Source organism: Lissotriton vulgaris, chromosome 2_1 (genome assembly GCF_964263255.1).
Source record: "Lissotriton vulgaris chromosome 2_1, aLisVul1.2, whole genome shotgun sequence".
NCBI classification, from domain to species: Eukaryota; Metazoa; Chordata; class Amphibia; order Caudata; family Salamandridae; genus Lissotriton; species Lissotriton vulgaris.
This window is the reverse complement of record NC_141687.1, coordinates 839,228,522-839,249,418: the sequence shown is the minus strand read 5'-3', so window position 1 is coordinate 839,249,418 and position 20,897 is coordinate 839,228,522. Positions and strand designations below refer to the sequence as shown.

Below are 20,897 nucleotides of genomic sequence, written 5' to 3'. Positions count from 1 at the left end.
TTCCCGGGATGTTTCTTTTTCCTTTTTTGTAAATTGGGATGATTATACTCCCCTTCCAGGAAATTGGTATTTTGCCGCTATCGATTATGTAGTTAAATAGTGGCGAAAGTAGCCGTCCCCACTCTTTGTGCTCAATTTGATAGACCTTAATAGGTATCTGATCGGGTCCCGATGCGCCAGTGCTTCTTGCCCATCTTATTGTCTTAGAGACAGACAATGCCGTCGTTTTATTGATTTTTGTATCATTCTTTCCCAGACATTGCACTTCAGCTTCGCCATTATTAGTCAACTTGTTTGGACTATAAAGCTCTCGGAGGTAAATTTCCCAGTCTTCTTCTATGACAGGAGTTGATTCTAACTTTTTCTTAGTTCCAGTCATTATTGCAATCAGGGCCCAATATTTGCGCTGGTTTTTTTGTTTGGCTGCTTCTTGGATTTCAATCCAATTAGTGTCCTGTTTCAGTTTTTTCTGTTTAGTTTTTTCTCGCCTTATTTGATTTTTTAATCTGTTAATTTCCTTTTTATTTGTGAATGAAAAGTTCAAAAACTGGGCACGTATCAACCTGTTGATTTGTTTTACGACTGGATTGTTAGAGTTTTTGTAGTTACTACTTCTTTTACTTTTCCATAGTTTTGTTTGTTCTAACTTACTTTGTAGTGCATGTTTCAGCTTATTTATTATGCATGAAAAGTTCTTTATAGGATCGGCTGAGTATGTAGTAGTCAACAAATTAGTTTGAGAGATCAATAGCCTCACTTGGTCTAGATTTTCTGACCCCCAGAAAATTCTGCCCCTCGTTGCGTTTACTTCCATTTTTATTTTCTGAAATATCGGCTGATATTGGAAAGTAGTTTGTAGAATCCATTCAGTTGATAGACATAGGATAGCATGGTCACTTTCCTCATTGAATGTGATTGATAGTTGACTCATTCGATCTTTTTCTCCGATCCCACATATGAAGTAGTCGAGTAGAGAGGGAGATCCGTTACCCTGCCTCGTATAAGATGCTGGTTTATCGCCCTGTATATTACCATTTAAGATAGTCCCGTTTATTCTTGGGAGAAATGATAATAATGCACGACCTCTCTTATCAGATTTCATTCCTTTTGGGAGTACAGGGAGTGATATTTCCAAGGATTCTTCATTTAAAAGTAGAGCCCATTTCTTTATTTCACAGTTTGACATTTTTGCATTCATATCTCCCATTATAATATAAGGCAGGTTGAGTTGATCTTCAATAATTTGGGAGATGGTCTCCATTAGGCGTTCAAACAACAGATCGCAGTTAGTGCTGGGAGGCGCATAAATGTTAAAGAGTAGTAAAAAAGTGGATGATGTTTGGGATTTTAGAGATACTTTTAGACATTGTAAATTATCCATCTTTGTATTAATTAATTCTTGCGACCAAGAGTAATCTTCTTTTAATAAGATTGCTAAACCGCCTTTAGCATGGCCCCTTCTAGAATTTTTTGCCAGGGTTTCAAAAACATAGTATCCTTTTTGTATAAAAGGTTTAGTATTCCATGTTTCCTGTAAGCCAATAATGTCAGGGAGGGTATCAGTTACATACTTCATTTTATTGTCCATCTTCCCAGCCAAATTCCAGGACAGTATCGTCATACCTTTGCTAAACTTGATTTTTTAAAGGGTTAACAATTTTTTTACTATTTAGGGTTTCAGATAACCATGCCCAAGATTTTGTCGTATTCTCATTATTGGTAGGTCTTAGTTCCCTGGACCATACTGACCTCTCTCCTTCTTTTACTTGTATTTTTAGCGAGTCTTTTCTGTTGGAATTGGAAGTTATTTCTCCCCTGGATGTACTAGGGAATTCATCTCTTCGGTTATTTTTTCCCAGGGTACCTTTATTTATGTTATTAGTAGGTATGGGATCCACTACGGAAATTACGTCATAACCATTTTTATGAAGGATTTCCTTCTCCCTAAGTATGATTCCAGGTAGAACTGGCGAGAAAAAGGAGACCTGTGCTAATTTCTTATTTTCTTTATTAGGAAAGAGAACTAAATCAATTTCGTTACTTGTCAGTGAGATCAGTGATGGCATTTCTTGTAGAAGGTTCAATATTCTACCGCGGTTTAATGGCATCTTGTCAGTAGGGAACAGTTCCTCAATGATTAAATGTTTAGATATTTTTCCTTCCCATGTTTGCGTATTAATAACATTCGCTTCTTCAGTAACCTTAGTGTTTTGTTCTGCTGTTCTATATTCTACCACTGGACAGAATTCATCAGCCTTTGGATTCAAATTTGTTGACAGTGGAGAATTTTGAATTTCTGAAGAATTCATCACGGTTTTGGGAGTGAATTTTTGAAATTTCAGTTTGTTCCCTTTTTTCCTTTGTATTCTCCTTAGTGGTTTTCTCTTCTTCTTCCCCCCAGCATTTTCCTTCTCATCTCTTTTTTTCAGTTTGATTTAGTTGACTATTTTTCTGTTCAATGTTAATGTCCGATGGCTCTATTTTGTTTTCCATTATACCCTGATCCTGCTTGTTGTTGGACTCTTTGCACGAGAAGATTGAAAAATGCTTATTAGTGTTTCCGGTATTGATTTCCGGTTCTTCTTTGAACAATTTTTTGAGAGAATATGTAATAAGAGGTTTATTCTTCTTTCTTAGATCCTTTGTTTTAGTCACGATTTTTTCTATATTGGTTGTTTGTGTACTAGCTTCTCGCTGCTTTGGAGTTATATTGATGTTATTTTGAAGATCTTCACCTGTTAATGTTTCAACTAGATCAGGTTTTTTTGGTATGTCTTTACTTAGAAATTTTTTCTTTTTTTCCTCAACTAAATGTTTCAGTATTCCTATTTGCACGTCCAGGGTTTCATCGGAGTTAGCAAGGATTTGGCCAAGATGAATGAGCACTGATTCCAGTATTTCTTGCAATGTAAAAAGCGCCTTTGAAAGAGGAGAAGTGATATTTCCGAAGGTTAAATGTGAAAAAGTTGGATCTGTAAAATTGTCCTGGTTAGGGTATAAGATAGGTGATTTTTCCGGTGAGCTAGTTAAAGGATGTATTTGACTCAATGATATTTCGAATTTTTCTTGTTCTTGCTTCATATTCGTACTCGTAAACACATCAGAGGGTAGCTCATAATCCTGTTTACTTATTGGGATTTTTGGACTTATTTGAGCTGTTTCCACGTGGGTATTTTGGTCTTTCTCTGTAAAGGAAATAATTGCCAGGTTACTTTCTGATTTTGTGCGAACTAGATTGTAAGTAGGCTGTACGAAGAGAGGTAAAGAGTCATAATGATCCTTATTTGTAGTTGACTCTAGTTTATTTGGTTTGTCCGTTGAAAGTGAAAATACAGTTTTTCTCTTTGAAATAGTGGAAAAGTACGTATTTATAGCTGGAGTACTTGAGAGATGACCAGATTTCAATGAATTTGCAGCCGTCTTTGTAACAGCGGTTTCGGTCCCCATACGTTTCGAATAAATTGTTCGTGAGCGGAGTTTTTTTATCGCCCTCATATTTAAGATCAGAGGTCTAATTGATTATATATTAGCCACAGTAGATTTTATCCGATTATGAAATCTGTGTTTCTAATGTGTAATACGAATGATTCTGTCAAGATTAGGATGTAATCATATATTGGTTTCAAAGTATAAATTTTTGAAGTACCTCTGTAGCCAGGCGTAAGTGGGGTGGCCCGTCCCGTCCTCAGTCGTCCCCGGACGGCCACAGACGGCCCGCCCTTTGCCCGGGCTTCGCCCCGAGCTTTGCCCCGCGCGCGTCCCGCTTGGCGCGTACCTGGGTTTGCTTTTGTAGTAAAGATGAGATTCCCTATTGGTTTTAAGGGGGGGCGTGGCTCACGCGGGAAGAGGACCAGCTGCGAGTTGGTGATTGCTGGTCCTCGCAGTCCCGGGGCCGGCGCCTCTCACTCCACTGCGGTCACCAGGTTCCAATAGATTCTCCCTCGACGAGTAAGTTGCAGAAGCAGCTCCTCCGCCTCCAACAGAGCTCTCGCAGAGCTCAGCAGCACTGAATCACAGGGGAAAACAAATTCCGATTCTCGAGCGGCGCCCGCGAAGCGGGGGCCGCGAGAAGTTATGCAAATAGAAGGGGGTGTGTCACTGGGAGGGGGCGCGGCTCACGCGGGAAGAGGACCAGCTGCGAGTTGGTGATTGCTGGTCCTCGCAGTCCCGGGGCCGGCGCCTCTCACTCCACTGCGGTCACCAGGTTCCAATAGATTCTCCCTCGACGAGTAAGTTGCAGAAGCAGCTCCTCCGCCTCCAACAGAGCTCTCGCAGAGCTCAGCAGCACTGAATCACAGGGGAAAACAAATTCCGATTCTCGAGCGGCACCCGCGAAGCGGGGGCCGCGAGAAGTTATGCAAATAGAAGGGGGTGTGTCACTGGGAGGGGGCGCGGCTCACGCGGGAAGAGGACCAGCTGCGAGTTGGTGATTGCTGGTCCTCGCAGTCCCGGGGCCGGCGCCTCTCACTCCACTGCGGTCACCAGGTTCCAATAGATTCTCCCTCGACGAGTAAGTTGCAGAAGCAGCTCCTCCGCCTCCAACAGAGCTCTCGCAGAGCTCAGCAGCACTGAATCACAGGGGAAAACAAATTCCGATTCTCGAGCGGCTCCCGCGAAGCGGGGGCCGCGAGAAGTTATGCAAATAGAAGGGGGTGTGTCACTGGGAGGGGGCGCGGCTCACGCGGGAAGAGGACCAGCTGCGAGTTGGTGATTGCTGGTCCTCGCAGTCCCGGGGCCGGCGCCTCTCACTCCACTGCGGTCACCAGGTTCCAATAGATTCTCCCTCGACGAGTAAGTTGCAGAAGCAGCTCCTCCGCCTCCAACAGAGCTCTCGCAGAGCTCAGCAGCACTGAATCACAGGGGAAAACAAATTCCGATTCTCGAGCGGCGCCCGCGAAGCGGGGGCCGCGAGAAGTTATGCAAATAGAAGGGGGTGTGTCACTGGGAGGGGGCGCGGCTCACGCGGGAAGAGGACCAGCTGCGAGTTGGTGATTGCTGGTCCTCGCAGTCCCGGGGCCGGCGCCTCTCACTCCACTGCGGTCACCAGGTTCCAATAGATTCTCCCTCGACGAGTAAGTTGCAGAAGCAGCTCCTCCGCCTCCAACAGAGCTCTCGCAGAGCTCAGCAGCACTGAATCACAGGGGAAAACAAATTCCGATTCTCGAGCGGCCTGGATGCTTTGTCCTGCTAGCCGTGTTTATCTTCTGCTGCAGCAACTGATTAAAGATAATCTTTGCCCTCAAGCAAACCTTTAAAAACGTGTTTTTATTAACATTTTATTGGATTTAATCAGAACACAAAACATTTCACAGTGGGTATTACAGCAAAAATAGTTTTGAGGTCACATAATAAAGCAAAGTACATTGAAATAGACCAGCTCTTTACGAACCAGATCAGCCGAGAGCATGGTATGTGGCTTAGCGACATGTAGGCTATTGCAACAATGAAATTGCTCGTCCAAACTATCCTAAGTTAGGGGCTTATATCTGAGCAACTCCACTCTACTGTGTGATGGTACATTTCTAGCTATTGTCATGGGTCTCTACGGGTGCAGCCGGGGCAGGTGCAGAGCTATCTGTATGGGGGATCAGTCGGTCTCTGCAGTTTCAGATGGAAAAGGGAACATCTATAACATTACTGAGCAGCACGATCATTGGGGTCCATCTGGGTGCAGTGATCGTCTCTATAGTGTCAAAGACCTTTGCCCAAAAGCCAGCGACTATAGGGCATTTTCAAGCTAAGTGCAGAAAGGAAGCAGTAAGTGCACGCCAGCGTAGACAGTGCATACTCTCCACCAGGTGTAGCCGGGTGTACGGTAGACTTTGTGCAAATATTTGAAATTTATTAAACAAAGTCTACAGTTTGGGGAGATGGTAGCGAACTGGGTGCAGCTGTATTGCTACTGTTCCTTGCCAATAGTGGTATCTATTACATCGGACCTTGCAGCACAGGCTGCATAGACACAAATCTGGGTCTTCTGCATTATTGTGTATAAGCGAGTGATGAGTTTGAGAAAGGTTAGTATCTGTTCTAAGGCATAATCTGTGTGGTAAGTTCTGTGCGTATCGCGGATGGCAGCACGCAGATGGTGGTAGGTGAGCACATCCAGGAGGGTGTGGGATGGACTGCTCAGAATATGTTGAGGGGAAAGAAAGTGACTTGCCTGGTAGAGATCCCCAAATGTCTGAAGTTTGCTCCACGTCTGCACGTGATTCTCCCGCAACGTCATAAGCGTGCCATAATTGGCACCCTACAATTCGTTCACATCTCGGCTAATCCAGACACCTAAGTATCAGACTGGTTCTTCAGGGCATTGTGGTCAGAATTTGTGACTGAAGGCTGCATAGGTGATGTGAGCAGGAATATTACAGATTTCCACCATTTAATGGTGATTCCAGCATAGCCTCCAAACGGATAATATCCCTGATGACAGGAGCAAGGTTAGTTGCTGGGTTGCGGATGTATAAGGTGACATCGTCTGCATAGATGGATACTAGGATTCTTCAGTGAGTGAATTCCAGTCCCTGATGAGAGTGGTGCTGACGCAACCTGGCCGTCAGTGGTTCAATAGAGATGGAAAATAGGATCGGTGGCAAAGGGCGCATCCCTACCGGGTGCCCCTTGACACCGCAAAAGAAGTGACTGCCCTGTTCACCCACAAGCGGGCCAATTGTTGCATGTATGGTAGTTCGATCAGGCTTAAGAAGTTAGTAATGAAGCCTTTGCAAGCTAGAAGATCAAAAAGGTAGGGTCACTCCAAGGAATCAAATGCCTTAGTGGCGTCAAGGAAGACTGCTACTACGTCTATCTGGGAATGGAGAAGGGCAAAGAGTGTGTGCAGGTAGTGAGCTGTGAATTGAATGGGGACAAACGTGGATTTTTCCTGGTGGGCGATATGCGGCAGGAGAGGTAGAAGGTGGGAAGTGATCAATTTGGGCAAGATCTTATTTTCCACATTGATCATGGATAAGGGCCCTCACCCAACCTTTGGGTGAATATAGTGCAACCAAAGCACTGTAGCCAGGCATGCTTCTTCGGGCAGGACTACTACCACCAATATCACACCACCGGTAATACCACCATGGCCACCAATACTATGCCACCATCTCAAAATCAATAACACTAGCTATGCACCTCAAATACATTACCACGGGGGGCGTGGCCAAGATGGCGGGGTAGGAGGACGTGTTCTCCGGAGCTCCCGTTCCCTTCCAAGGCCCCAAGCCCTACTTTAGGCTAATTCTCCCCCCCGGAGCTGCAAAGTGGAGCTGAGACAACCGGGGAAGCGGTGGCTTACCAACCGACACCGGCGGAGCCTTGCAGAGCGCGAACTCACCAGGTCCGGAGGGCCGAGTTTGACCGGCGCCGGCCGGAGCAGGGGCGGCACCTCAGTCCGACGAGGCAGCAATCCGCAGGGCGGTAGGAGAGCGAGGGTCTGGCAGGCCGGAGTGAGCAGCGTGAGTCGCCGACAACGGACCGGGGAGCCAGTGGCGGATCGGCGGCGCTGCGCTGTGTCCGAGGATCTCCTGGCACCCAAGATGGCGACGAGCTGAGGCCGAGGTTCTCCCCCGGACCTGAGGAGGACGCGATGACCAAACAGCGGGTGTGCTGACTGGAGCGATCGATTCCAGGCATCAGGTTAGAGCTCACAGCAGTCAAGTCAAGTCATAAAATTTGTATAGCGCACTACATACCCAGAGGGTTTCAAGGCGCTTAGGAAGGGGAGGAGGATTATTTGTCAAATATCCACGTTTTAAGCTGCTTTCTGAACGCTAGGTGATTCTGGGTGAGGCGAAGGTAAGCGGGGAGTGAGTTCCATGTTTTGGCAGCCAGGTAAGAAAAGGATCTGCCTCCCATGGTGGTCTTGTTGATGCGAGGTACAGTGGCGAAGGCTTGTCTGGAAGAGCGAAGTTGGCGGGAGGGGGTGTAGAAGGACAGTCGAGAGTTGAGGCAATCTGGTCCGATGTCGTAGAGTGATTTGTGTGCGTGGGTAAGCAGTCGGAAAGTGATCCTCTTATTGACGGGTAGCCAGTGGAGGTCTTTAAGGTGACCAGAGATGTGTTCGTTGCGTGGGATGTCTAATATGAGCCTAGCTGAGGCGTTTTGGATTCGTTGTAGTTTCTTCTGGAGTTTAGCGGTGGTACCTGCGTAGAGGGTGTTTCCGTAGTCCAGTCGGCTCGTGACTAGAGCGTGGGTGACTGTTTTCCTTGTTTCGGAGGGGATCCAGCGAAATGTTTTTCTGAGCATGCGAAGGATGTTAAAGCAGGAAGAGGATACGGCGCTGACTTGTCTGTTCATTGAGAGTGAAGAATCTAGGATGACGCCAAGGTTCCGTGCCTGGTCTGTCGGGATGGGTGCTTTTCCGAGGGGTTCCGGCCACCAGGAGTTGTCCCATGCAGAGGGGGATGTACCTAAGATGAGGACTTCTGTTTTGTCTGAGTTCAGTTTCAGACGGCTTTGTTTCATCCATTCGGCGACTTCTTTCATTCCTTCGTGTAGGTTAGTTTTGGCGGTGCTGGGGTCCTTGGTGAGAGAAAGGATCAGTTGGGTGTCGTCCGCGTAAGAGATGATGTTGAGGTTGTGTTGGCGGGCGATGGCCGCGAGGGGGCTCATGTATACGTTGAAGAGGGTGGGACTGAGTGAGGATCCTTGAGGTACGCCGCAGATGATTTCAGAGGCCTCGGACTTGAATGGTGGGAGGCGGACTCTCTGTGTTCTTCCGGTGAGGAACGAGGTGATCCATTCCAGTGCTTTTCCTTGGATTCCGATGTTTCTGAGGCGTTGTAGAAGGGTGCTGTGGCAGACTGTGTCGAAGGCTGCAGAGAGGTCGAGGAGGATGAGGGCGACTGTGTCTCCATTGTCCAGTAGAGTTCGAATGTCGTCTGTTGCTGCGATGAGGGCGGTCTCAGTGCTGTGTTTGGCTCGGAAGCCAGATTGTGAGGGGTCGAGTGATTTGTTGGCTTCGAGGAAGGCGGCGAGCTGGTTGTTGACGGCTTTCTCGATGACTTTGGCCGGAAATGGAAGAAGCGAGATGGGGCGGTAGTTTTTCAGTTCGGTGGGGTCTGCTGTTGGTTTTTTCAGAAGGGCGGTGAGTTCAGCGTGTTTCCAGTCTTCTGGGAAGGTAGCGGATTTGAAGGAGCAGTTGATGACGTCTCGGAGGTGCGGAGCTATGACGGAGTCTGCTTTGTTGAAGATGTGGTGAGGGCATGGGTCTGTGGGGGATCCAGAGTGGATGGAATTCATCAGGCGGATGGTGTCCTCAGTGGAGATTGGGTTCCAGGCGTTAAGGGTGTTTACTGGAGGAAGATGGTCAGCAGATGGTGGGGTGGGTTGGCTTCCGGGTTGGTTGTCAAAGCTGTTGTGGATGTCAGCAATCTTGTTGTGGAAAAAAGAGGCTAGGGAGTCGCAGAGGGTTTGAGAGGGGGTGATGTCGTTGGAGTTGGCCGAGGGGTTGGAAAATTCCTTGACGATGTTGAAAAGTTCCTTGCTGTTGTGGGCGTTGTTGTCAAGTCGATCCTTGAATGCTGTTTTCTTGGCATTTCGGATCAGTTGGTGGTGAGTACGGGTGGCGCTTTTGAAGGCGTTCTTGTTGCTGGTGGATGGGTCTTTTTTCCAGGCCTTTTCAAGGGTGCGGCACAGTTTCTTGGACTTCTTGAGATCATCGTTGAACCATGAGGCCTTCTTGTTGCCAAGTTTGTGTTGACGTTTTTTCAGTGGTGCTAAGGTGTCGGCGGTGTTGGATAACCAAAGGGTGAGGTTGGAGGCGGCTTCGTTGGCGTTAGAGGAGAGGGCTGGGGAGGTTCGAAGGAGCGATGTGGAGATCTGATCCGTGGTGATTTTGTTCCAGTTTCTTTGTAAAGTTGGTTGGAGGTGGATGATGGGTTTCGGCTTGTTGTAGGTGAAGTGAACACAGCTGTGGTCAGTCCAGAGGAGATCTGTAGTGTGGCTGAAGGAGACATGGTTGCTGGAGGTGAAGATGGGGTCGAGTGTGTGACCTGCGATGTGGGTGGGGGAAGTGACCAGTTGTGTAAGTCCGAGGTTGGCGAGGTTGTCTAAGAGGGTGGCGGTGTTGTGGTCGTTGATCTTTTCAAGGTGGAAGTTGAGGTCTCCCAGAAGGATGTAGTCTTTGGAGGGGAGCGCGTGTGGGGTGATGAAGTCCGTGATGTCTTCACTGAATTTTGCGCGGGGTCCTGGTGGTCTGTAGATGAGGGTGCCTCTGAGAGTTGTCTTTGGGTCGATGTGGATCTGGAAGTGAAGGTGTTCGGAGTTAGCGAGGTTGGCGTCGGAGCTGGTAGAGATGCGGATGGATTTCTTATGGACGATAGCGATTCCTCCTCCTGTATGGTCGGAGCGGTCCTTGCGTGTGATCTTATAGTCATCAGGGATAGCGATGGCGATGTCAGGGGCGGAGGAAGCGTTCATCCATGTTTCCGTTAGGAAGGCGACGTCAGGAGAGATGGTGTCAAGTAGGTTCCAAAGGTCAATGGCGTGCCTGTGGACCGAGCGGGTGTTGAGAAGGATGCATTGTAGGTGGGTGGTGTCGGGAATCTGTGGTGTGGTTGTAGCGGAGATGTTGTCGGTGCCGCGAAAATTGCAGGAGAAGCAGGAGAACGGTCCATGGGTGCGTCCAGGAGCGGCTTGGACGCAGTTGGGGGCGCGACCGGGGTTAAGGGCTAGAAGGGTGGCGGCATCGTAGGTAATGCGGGAGGGCTGGGGAGCGCGAGGGGCAGGGGGTCTGGCGCTGGGCGCGGTCCAGGCGCGGACGGGCGTAGACGGGCTTACCTTTGGCGCACCTTCGGCGCGGGTTGGGCGCGAACGCTGCGCGCGGGAACTCCTGTCATATATGGATAGTGGGGGGGAGGGGCGAGGGCGCTTCAGCTGGGAGGCGGGGCGGGCTAAGGAGGACGAAAAACAACAACAAAATGGAGGTGGAGGGGTCAGGGCGGCAGGAGAGCTTGGGGGGGACACGCAAGGACTGAAGCAGGGTCGCGCTGGTCACCAGAATGCAAATTAGCACAAGCGGCGATGAGTAAATAAATTAAACTGCAGAGTCACGCTGGTGGAATTACACTGTGAATGGGCAGATCGTCAATTACAGCAAATTAAATGGTCAAAGCTGCGAACAAAATGGGCAGAGCGGCAGGAGCAAAACGCGATTATATGCAGTCAGGAGTAGATCAAAAGCGCTGCACAGACGGTACCTTAGCAGCAGGGGAGCGACCACTCAGCTCGGAAGCGCAGCAGCAGAGTGGGCGGGGAGCCTGAAGCGGTTGGCCCAATTGCTGGAGACTGGGGATCGCTCCACCGCGAGAGGCTGGCTTGGCCGGTGTGGGAGCTACGCAAGTGCCCGGCTTGGGGACCCTCTGCAGGCCGTGCAGGAGACCGAGAGCGGCAGGCCGCGGAATCGAGGAGCGCCCGCACACCGGTCACGGCCGTGAGACCTCTTGCGCATACGGCCACCGGCACCGGCTCACTTTCGTACGGCCTCACCAGCGGGGCCCACCAGACATGACCGCGCAGGGGACAGGTCGTTCCCCCGCCACGGCTCTCACTACTACAGACGTCCCAGAGCAGTCGGAAAGAGGGTGGCTAGGCCCCACGCAGCAGCCCTCGCCCAGAATCACCGCGGCATTGGTCGTGGTGGGGGGAACGGCGGAGGACCCACGGAAGAATCGGCGCGGAGCATAGCAGAGTGCCCGGATGGTGGGGTCCTTGCCTTGACCTTGATACCAGCAAGAGACCGGGACAGAATAGAGGCCTCTGCGTCACTGACCGCCCCAGAGGCACGGCGCGTGGGACGCCTCGAGGACAACAGACGCAGTTCCCCAGCCTCTACCTGGGGAGCGGCGGACAGACCAAGTCACCGACGGTCCTAAGGGGGTGGCGCAGACCGGCATTCACCCAGGACTGGGAGCAGAACCCTGGGGAGGAACAGATCGGGGAGGTCCAAAGCAGCGACAGGCAAGCCGGACGGTGGGAGTGCCTGCACCATGGCTGGTCAACGGGGTGGAAAACGCAACGATCGCACGCTGCCGGAGATGCTCAGCAGATCCCAGAGCAAAGGAGATAAGACCCCGTCCTCACCCGGAGCGGCTGGAGGCTCGCAGTCTGGTGCTACAGCGGAGCCCCCGGTTACCAGATCCTTTTTGGAATCCCTCTTTGGCACGCTGAGGGAAGACTTCCAAGCCCTGAAACAAGAAGTGGCGGGTGAGGTACGCGAAATACCTAGGGAAGTGGACGGCTTGGGTGAGAGAGTAGCCACTGTTGAGAGCTCCACGCAGCGCCAGGATGAAGAGATCACTGTTCTGCAGCAGGAGGTGTTGACTCTTAGGGAACAACACTTAGACCTCCAATTGCATAACGAAGATTTGGAAAACAGGTCACGAAGAAACAACATAAGGGTCCGGGGTGTGCCGTCCGCGGAGGAGAACCCGGATATAGTTAAGTACCTGCAGGAACTCTTCCAAGCTGTCCTGGGGGAAGGAGCTGATTTTCCCATTAGGATTGACAGAGTGCACAGGGTGGGACCCCCTAGACGGGCGAATGGCCCCCCGCCGGACATACTAGCATTCCTCCCGGACTTCCCACTTAAGGAAAGGATAATGGCGGAGGCACGGAAGGACCGCTCGCTCACGTTCCGCGGTCACCCTGTGGCACTGTACCAGGACCTCTCTGCGATCACGCTTCAGAAGCGTAAGGCGTTTAAGATAGTGACGGACTTTCTCAGGCAGCATGAAACGCCCTACTCCTTGGGTCACCCTTTCCGTATTATCTTTAAGTGGCAGGGAGAGACACACCAATTGCGATCCCTTCAGGACACATGCGAAGTCCTGGGCATCACTACGGAGGAAGAGGAATCCCGCACCCCGCGGAGGAGACGCACGACTGACGGCGGTTGGCAAAGAGTTGCACGGAGGAGGACAACGGGGATGTCCCGGAGGCCGGGATCTCCGACTATCAGAGCGGACATGGAAGACGCTGTCCGGACAGCCTCCAGGGATCTGGGGGGGGCGGAGGAAGTAGCGCTAACCGCCTGAATGTGCTCCGGGGGGAGTATACCATGGCATTGCTGCAATTGCTGGCTTGGGGAGGGGGGGAGGGGGCGACGGATCGGACACGTGTGGCTGGACGTCCACTAAGGTAACATACCACGGACTGGTCCGTTTGGGCTTGTCTGGGACTACTTCAGGGAGTTCTGAGAAGTTTGGGGGGGAGGGGAAGGGTCGGGAGGTTGGGGCACGAGTTGAGGGAATGGGGGGGAGAGTTGGGGAGTTGGGTAGGGGGGAGTTGGGGGGGGGGGGGAGTTTGGGGCTACCCTGTCCGGTGCTTCTAGAGCATTACCACACATCTATCTCGACTCTCAGGCCACATTGCATGTCATCTCTAGGCCAGGCGCCTCAGTTCTAGCGCACGAGGAAGGTAATCCAGACGACCTATGGCGGAACTGAAGGTAGTGACATTGAATGTAAAGGGGCTGAATAATCCTACGAAGAGGAGGGCAATCCTATCACTATTATAAGGCGCGCAGGCAGACATATGTCTGCTTCAAGAAACCCACCTACTGGTTGGCGACTGTCACAGGTTGCGGTCCCGCCATTTCCCTACACAGTTCTTCTCTTCCAACGCTACTAAAACGGCCGGAGTGGCTATCCTTCTGTCCAAATCCTTCAAGGGGGAGGTACTGCACAAATTTGTAGAGCAAAAAGGAAGACTTCTAGCCTACCGACTCAAACTGGGTGCCCTGCTGTTAACGATTGGCACGATCTACAGGCCAAACGAGCAACAAGATAGGTTCCTACGCACCGCATTGGAGGACATTACAGCGTCACCAGATAGGCATATAATACTAGGGGGGGGACTTAAACTTAGTCTTTGACTCCTCCACGGATAGATCAGCGCAGCGACACCCACAGACTGGGGAACTATCACACGCAGTGAAGACACAGTTAACTGATTTAGGCCTGCATGATCTCTGGCGAGGGCTACACCCATTAGACAGAGATTACTCTTATTACTCACACGCACACAAGACATACGCCAGATTAGATCACTTGCTGGTCTCTGGACCAGTCCGAGACATGGCCACCGCTTCAGAGATAGGGGTTCTTTCTCTTTCTGATCACGCGCCGGTCTCGGGAACCTTTCTTCCTCCATCGAGTTCGGCTCGGCGAGGGGTTTGGTGGCTTCGGGACACACTCCTGCATAAAAAGACTGTAGTGCAGCGGGTATTAGAGGCAGTGAAGGACTTTCAGCTGCACAATTCTAACTCGGATACTCTATTGTCGACTCAATGGGGGGCTCTTAAGGCAGTGCTGCGGGGAGAATTCATAGCGATCTCAGCAGCGGACAATCGAGACAGGCAACTCAAACGGGAAGAGCTCACGCAGAAGGTTAGGGAACTTGAACAGGTACACCGTCGCACTGGGGCTCCTAGGGTTTGGAGGCAGCTGAAAGCGGCTAGGAAACTCCTGTCGTCACTAGATTTAGATAGAGCTGAATATGCCGCGCTGCGTCTAAAACATGCCTATTATACTGGAGGGGATCGGTGCAGCCGTCTACTAGCAGCCAAACTAAGGGCGGCGCACCAGAGTCATCAGGTGAAAGAGATAAAGGGGGACGAGGGGCAACGGATTACGGATGACGCTGACGTAGCTGAAGCCTTCCGCCGGTTCTACGCTGAACTGTATACGGAGGGGGATTCGCGGATGGAGGAGCCGGGGGCTTATTTGGACTCTGTGCCTCTCTCGTCCCTGACCCCAGAACAAGCAGTCTACTTGGAAAGGGAGATAAGGGTTGAGGAAGTTGTTGCAGCAATTTCCAGACTTAAGCTTGGGAAGGCCCCGGGCCGGACAGCTACTCCACCCTTTTTTACAGGACGTTTAGCTCGACGCTAGCGCTGATTTTGACCAGGCTCTTTCTCCTTTTCCGACCCCGGAGCTATCCCCCCAGACCGTCTACAGGCAACGGTATCGGTTATACCCAAACCCGGGAAGGACAGGACTCAGTGCAGCTCGTATAGACCGATCTCCCTTCTAAATGTGGATCTTAAAATCTACACAGGGATCCTAGCAGCCAGACTAGCGCAGTACCTACCCGGCTTAATCGAACCGGACCAATCCGGCTTTGTGCCTGGAAGACAGACAGTGGATAACACTAAAAGGATAGTGCACGTTTTAGAAAAGGCCTCGCGTATTCCAGGGGAGAGGATGCTGCTCTCGGTTGACGCTGAGAAAGCGTTTGACCGGGTGCACTGGCCCTACCTTGAGCGGGTGATGGTATGGCTGGGAATGGGGAAGAAGTTTCGACGCATGGTGTTTAACTGCTATAAATTCCCATTGGCGGTAGTGCGAGTGAACGGCTGCGGATCGCGACGCTTCAATATTGAACGCGGAACGAGACAGGGATGTCCCCTCTCCTTTTTGCGCTCTACATGGAGCCCTTTGCTCAACGGGTGCGACAGAACCCAGACGTGACTGGAGTGAGGATGGGTGGTTACACCCACACGATAAGCCTCTACGCGGAAGATGTCCTTTTCACGCTGGAGAACCCGAGGCGGGCTCTGCCCGCATGTATGGCCGAACTTAATGCTTTCGAGGGGGTAGCCGGCTTCAGGATGAACGTGGTGAAATCCACGGCACTGGATGTCTCCCTGACACCCGCAACGAGACGCGAACTGCAAGAGCTCTTCCCCCTGCGTTGGTCGCGGGACCAAGTGCAATACTTAGGGATTGCGTTGGCTCCGACGCTACAGGCGATGGTTTCCATCAACTATGAAGCGATGAGTAAGAAGGTTAAGGAAGAAATGGGGAGATGGAACAAGGGGACGATATCCTGGCTTGGCAGGATTGCGGCGACTAAAATGACGGTTTTGCCCCAAATTCTGTACTTATTCCGAGCACTGCCCCTACAGCCCCCTAAAGGCTGGATTCAGCAGATGCAAACTGAGGTGTCCCGTTTTGTGTGGCGGGGCCGCAAACCCCGAATGCGTTGTGCCCTTACAACCTTGGCGCCGGAATCGGGGGGACTGGGGGTCCCTGACCTGCGCAAATACTTCCAAGCATCACAATTGCGGTACCTGGTGGAATGGAGCAGGTGGGAGTCAGACAAGCACTGGCTATTCCAGGAACCGGCGGTAGCGGGCGCCCCTTACAGGAAATACCGTTTCTCCGTAGGCCACACCGTCCCCCGAATCTCTATGCTTCTTACGTAACGAGGGTACCGCTGTGAGTGTGGGACACCACCAATCGTACATTTGACCTCACCACATTCCCTTCCCCATTCACACCTATTGTGAACAATCCAGACTTTATGCCGGGGACAGAACCGGGGGCCTTTTCGCACTGGAGGGTGAAGGGTTGCAGGGCGCTCTTTCACATGTACGCTGCAGAGGGGATTATCCCATTCCAGAGCCTTTAAGACTGTTATCAGATGGCCGAAACGGACCGCATGCGATACTGGCAGGTCCGACATTGGGCCCTGCAACCACAGGTTAGAGAAACAGCAGACAGGAAACTGTTGCCGTATGAAAGATGGCTGGTGACACGCACTTCAGACACAAAACTCATAACTGACCTATACAAGATGCTACAGCTCCCACCCTCCCATTTCCATATTCCTGGTAGGGAACGCTGGAACAGAGAACTAGGGAGGGCACTTAGCCACAGGGAATGGGAACAGATCTCGTATCGGGCACGACACTCAGCTTACCATGTGGGTCTCACCGAAACATTCACTAAGGTCTCCACCTATTGGTACCACACCCCGGAACGACTGCACGAGATGAACCGACTCATAGACGACAAGTGTTGGCGCGATTGTGGGCAGGTAAGCACATTAACACACATCCTATGGGACTGCCCAGTGTTACAGGCTTACTGGACGGAGGTGATTGATGAGATAGATACATGCTTTGCTATTGAACTGCCCCGGTTTCATGCGTATGCCCTGCTGGGCCTCCCCAATGGCTTAATGTACCCGTTGAAATCTCGACGGGGGCGGCAGATAGCTATCATGTTGGGCTCAGCAGTCCAGAACATCTTAATACACTGCTGCACACCAACCACCCCCTCCCTCACGGGATGGCTACACAGGCTGTGGCAAGTTTTGGGGATGGAGAAGCTATCGCTCACGGTAGCTGGGGAGGTGGACCGCTTTGAGGAGTTATGGCAGCCTTTTCACTCACTACTAGCCACAGAATTTAAGGAAATTACATGCCCGAGGTACCTGAGACTTATGAGGCTAACGCAGCCGTTGTAATATGCAGTCCAACGGGGGGGAAGTGAGAGTGACTCTACTTGCAACATGGGGGAAGGTGAGGATGGATGGAACAGTACCTAGGATCTATACTACACAGCACTGGACAGGGAGGGGGGAGGGGGGGAAGGGGAGGGGGTTGTTGGGGGGAATTGTTTAATTCAACGAAGGGTACGAAAAGTTGGTGAAGTGTTCCTTAGACTTTTTTGCACATCTCCAAGCGTGGGCTAGATACTAGGACGGCCTTCCAAGGCTGGGACATTCGAACTGTATTCCTGGGACGCCCCCTGGTGTAAGCATTGCCTCCTTGTATGTGTGTTTTCTTTTGCCACTGTACCTTTCTAATAAAATACTTTAAACTCAAATACATTACCACCGCCAACCCACACCAACAGCACCATCAATACCAGACCACCAACACCACTACCACCACCACTACACTAAGCATTGACAAAGAACCATAGAAGGGTAGTTAATGTGCTGTTGTATGAAAACATAATTTCATCATACCAGTGTGTGCATGTATTGTGCCATTAAAACAAGGTACCTATGGGCTTTGCCAGTTCTCCTCTCTGCAGGTAGCAAGGAAGAGGACTCAAGACTTCTTCTGAGACTTGAAGGGTGTGTTATTAGCAGGTATGTTATTAGATAAGGTACAGAAAACATACCTACAACATCCATCACTCAAAATTATTAGTGTTTTGTGAGGCCAAAATAAGATCCTAATTGTGTCTATAGTACCAACATGAGGTACATTTGTCATAAAGCCTGCCCTAACTCCAGCGTCCAGTAATGAGCAAACAAATACAGATTGCATGGGACTCTATATTCCACTCTGGTCCTGATCCTCACCTACCTTTCGTTTCCACATCGGAACTCCGTGAGCTAGAATCTCAACAGATGTGTTTTCAGTGCCTAAGGCAAAAATAAAAATCCACCAGAACATCTACTGTCTTAAAACTCATCACTCGCCAAAAGAACCCTACCTAGTGAGGTCATTAATGCGCCCTTGAGTATCCGGTGATGAAGACTGTAGGGTTGGTCATACGTGCACTGTTAGAGAGACAACTCGAAAGTAACCGGAGTCTCTCAGCTAGTTCATTTACAACTGACAGGGATGCATTTGTGATTGGACACATTTAGTAGTGGATCAACATTCCCTGGGAGATCCCATTGGTGCCTCAAATAAAGATCTCTTTTGAATCAGATATCTAACTGCAGAAGGAACATCCTCTGAAGTCAGTGATGACACCACTTTAAATTGGAAGTGGTCTTGTAGGGTTGAGACCATACATAGTCCATCTCTGGAACTGTTAGGGCTAAATAAAGGAGGATTAAAATGGTTCTTGTTTCAGAAGATGATTTCCTCTAGCCATCAGAACAGGGCTCAATGCTAGTGGTTTGAAAGCTTACTCTCTCCTACTCTCTTTGTTTATCTATGTTGTTGGTCGGTTGGAGAAGTTAACGGCACACCTACTTTTGCCACAACAGGAAATGATGCAGCTCCTTGATACAAATCAAATGATACCCTTCTGATCTTGCTTCTCCTGAGGAGCTTCACTTTCTGGAAACACAATCCATTGCAACGTCCTCAGTTCAGATCTTCCAGTCAGCTGTGCCTTGTCCAAATATACTGTAATCGGGGCTACTGACCCTAACGTGTAGTCCAGGTCCTTTTGCAGGTTGCGTCTCCTTTTCTCAGCAGGGAATCCACAGAGACCTCTCAGACATGGGCCCCATCTACAAATTGGAAACATAGCAGGAGTTCTACTCCAGCCCTGTAGTCTTAGCCCAATCTTAGTCCATTATTGTGCAGACCGCCTATGTAGTCAGACAACCAATGATGAAACAAGCACTCGTTAGTACTTGTACTCTTCTGTTGGTCAAAACGGCAAGCTACAGCCAACCAGAGGGTGGCCTAATTCAGAAGCTCAAGCACTCCTCTAATCAGGGTATCAGATCAGATTTCATGTACTTCAGAGCCAAGAGTTCCCTGTTTGAGTTTGGACTAGTATTGGGTGATTTGTAGAATAAGCTCAGCATAGCCCTGCATCTGACGCCGTTGTCATGGGAGTTGACACGGGAAACTGAATGGCCAAGTTTCTCTCAGGTGTGGAGAGATTATCCCTGGGTAAAGGAATTTATGATCGTCTATTAGGTTTTACATTTGTACTATGTGTTTCTTGCAGAGAGACTAGAAAGGGGATATGTAGAAGTTGGCATGTCCAGGAAGCATGTCTAGCCAGTCTTCGCATTTTAGCCCCACTGTTTTGTACAGTATGCTCCCAGGGATCCAAAGCTGAGCCTTTGGTAGTACAAGCCCAACCCATTCTCAGCTATGTGCTATGGCAGTAATCCAGCTTCCAAGCATGAACAGTAAATGTATGTGCTCAGGGCTTTTTTATGCAAACTTCAGTGCCTAAGGCCATCGGATATTGTCTGGCAGCCACAACTTACTACTACATCCTTTTCATTCTTGCAGGTCTTATGCCTGCAGTCAGCAGAGGAACACAACATTCCCTTCAGGAGAAACATACAGAGGAACTTGTGTAGATTGCGTAGGGAATCATGAATAGTCTCCCTCTGAATTCAACACATAATTCCTAAGCCCTATGGGTCTCGAAACAAACATTCCCCATTGACTGGAGATTCACAACACATTTTTTTTTTAACCAGCAGAAATGTGCGAGTCTCTCTAAACATGTTATTTTGAGGCTCATGGTTTCAACCAACCTAGTTTTTTCTCCCTCAGTACTGGCAGCCTCCTATCGGCTCTGTCCCAGGGTTGCCACGTTGTTTTTGTGGGCAATGCAGCAAGTTCTTTTCTTTCCAATTTGTCTCATTTTACTTTTTTTTTTCTAGGTGCGCATCATCCCATTGCAGTTACAGCGGCTGTTCGCCGAACTCCTGCTTGTGAATCAGCAGGCTGCTTCCACCACGGCCCTAACTGACAGCTTTGGGTGGGGTGACAATGAGGTAAATGCAAGCTTGTCTTATTAGAGTTTTTTTGGAGAGCTTACTCTAGAGGGCAGAGTTCAATGTGAACAGGTAATAATTTAGAAATTTAACTTTCAGTTGAAAAACTTAAGTGAAAATTCTTGTATGCCTTGAAAGATTTAGCTGATGACATAGATGTCAAAATTTTGACTTTCATTCTAACCTCTTTCCCATATTGCCTCCAACCCTCCACCATCCAGCGATACCTATCCTTTTCTAAACAACCCTCTCTCAAGCTCTGATTGTGCTCCGAGCATAAAACTAATCTGCCTCACACATTTTTCCTGAGAAGTCCTAACTGATTAGTTTGTGACCAAATGCATTGGGCCTGTGCTGCCTATGTTAAACTGTCATGCTGAAGAGTGCTTCAAAGCCAGCGCAAGGATTGTTCTGCTATAATAACTGAGAAGGGAGGTGGGGGGAGTGAGGTTAGGTTGGCTAGTCCTAGTGGTATGAGTAAAACCTGAATGAATGAATGAATGAAATCCGAATTATATTGCGCTACTTAACCCATAGGGCGTCAAGGCGCCATCAAAACATTGTAAAATTGATCCATTAATATAGATATGCACTTCCTCAGTGATTTTTCTTTTCACAATGCAGTACAAAATTATAATATCTTATTTCTATTAGTTCGTCATGAATCT

At 49.7% G+C, this 20,897-nt stretch overlaps 1 protein-coding gene across 7 annotated transcripts in view; it reads left to right on the top strand.

The window, feature by feature from the left end:
* The window catches only part of USP40 (ubiquitin specific peptidase 40), a 703,484-nt gene that overhangs the window by 91,804 nt on the left and 590,783 nt on the right, over positions 1–20,897 (top strand). For all 7 annotated transcript variants that reach the window (XM_086956273.1, XM_086956270.1, XM_086956267.1 and 4 more), the window contains one exon: positions 20,116–20,229. In XM_086956273.1, coding sequence (XP_086812399.1) covers positions 20,116–20,229 — 114 coding nt within the window. The remainder of the gene's footprint in view (positions 1–20,115; positions 20,230–20,897) is intronic.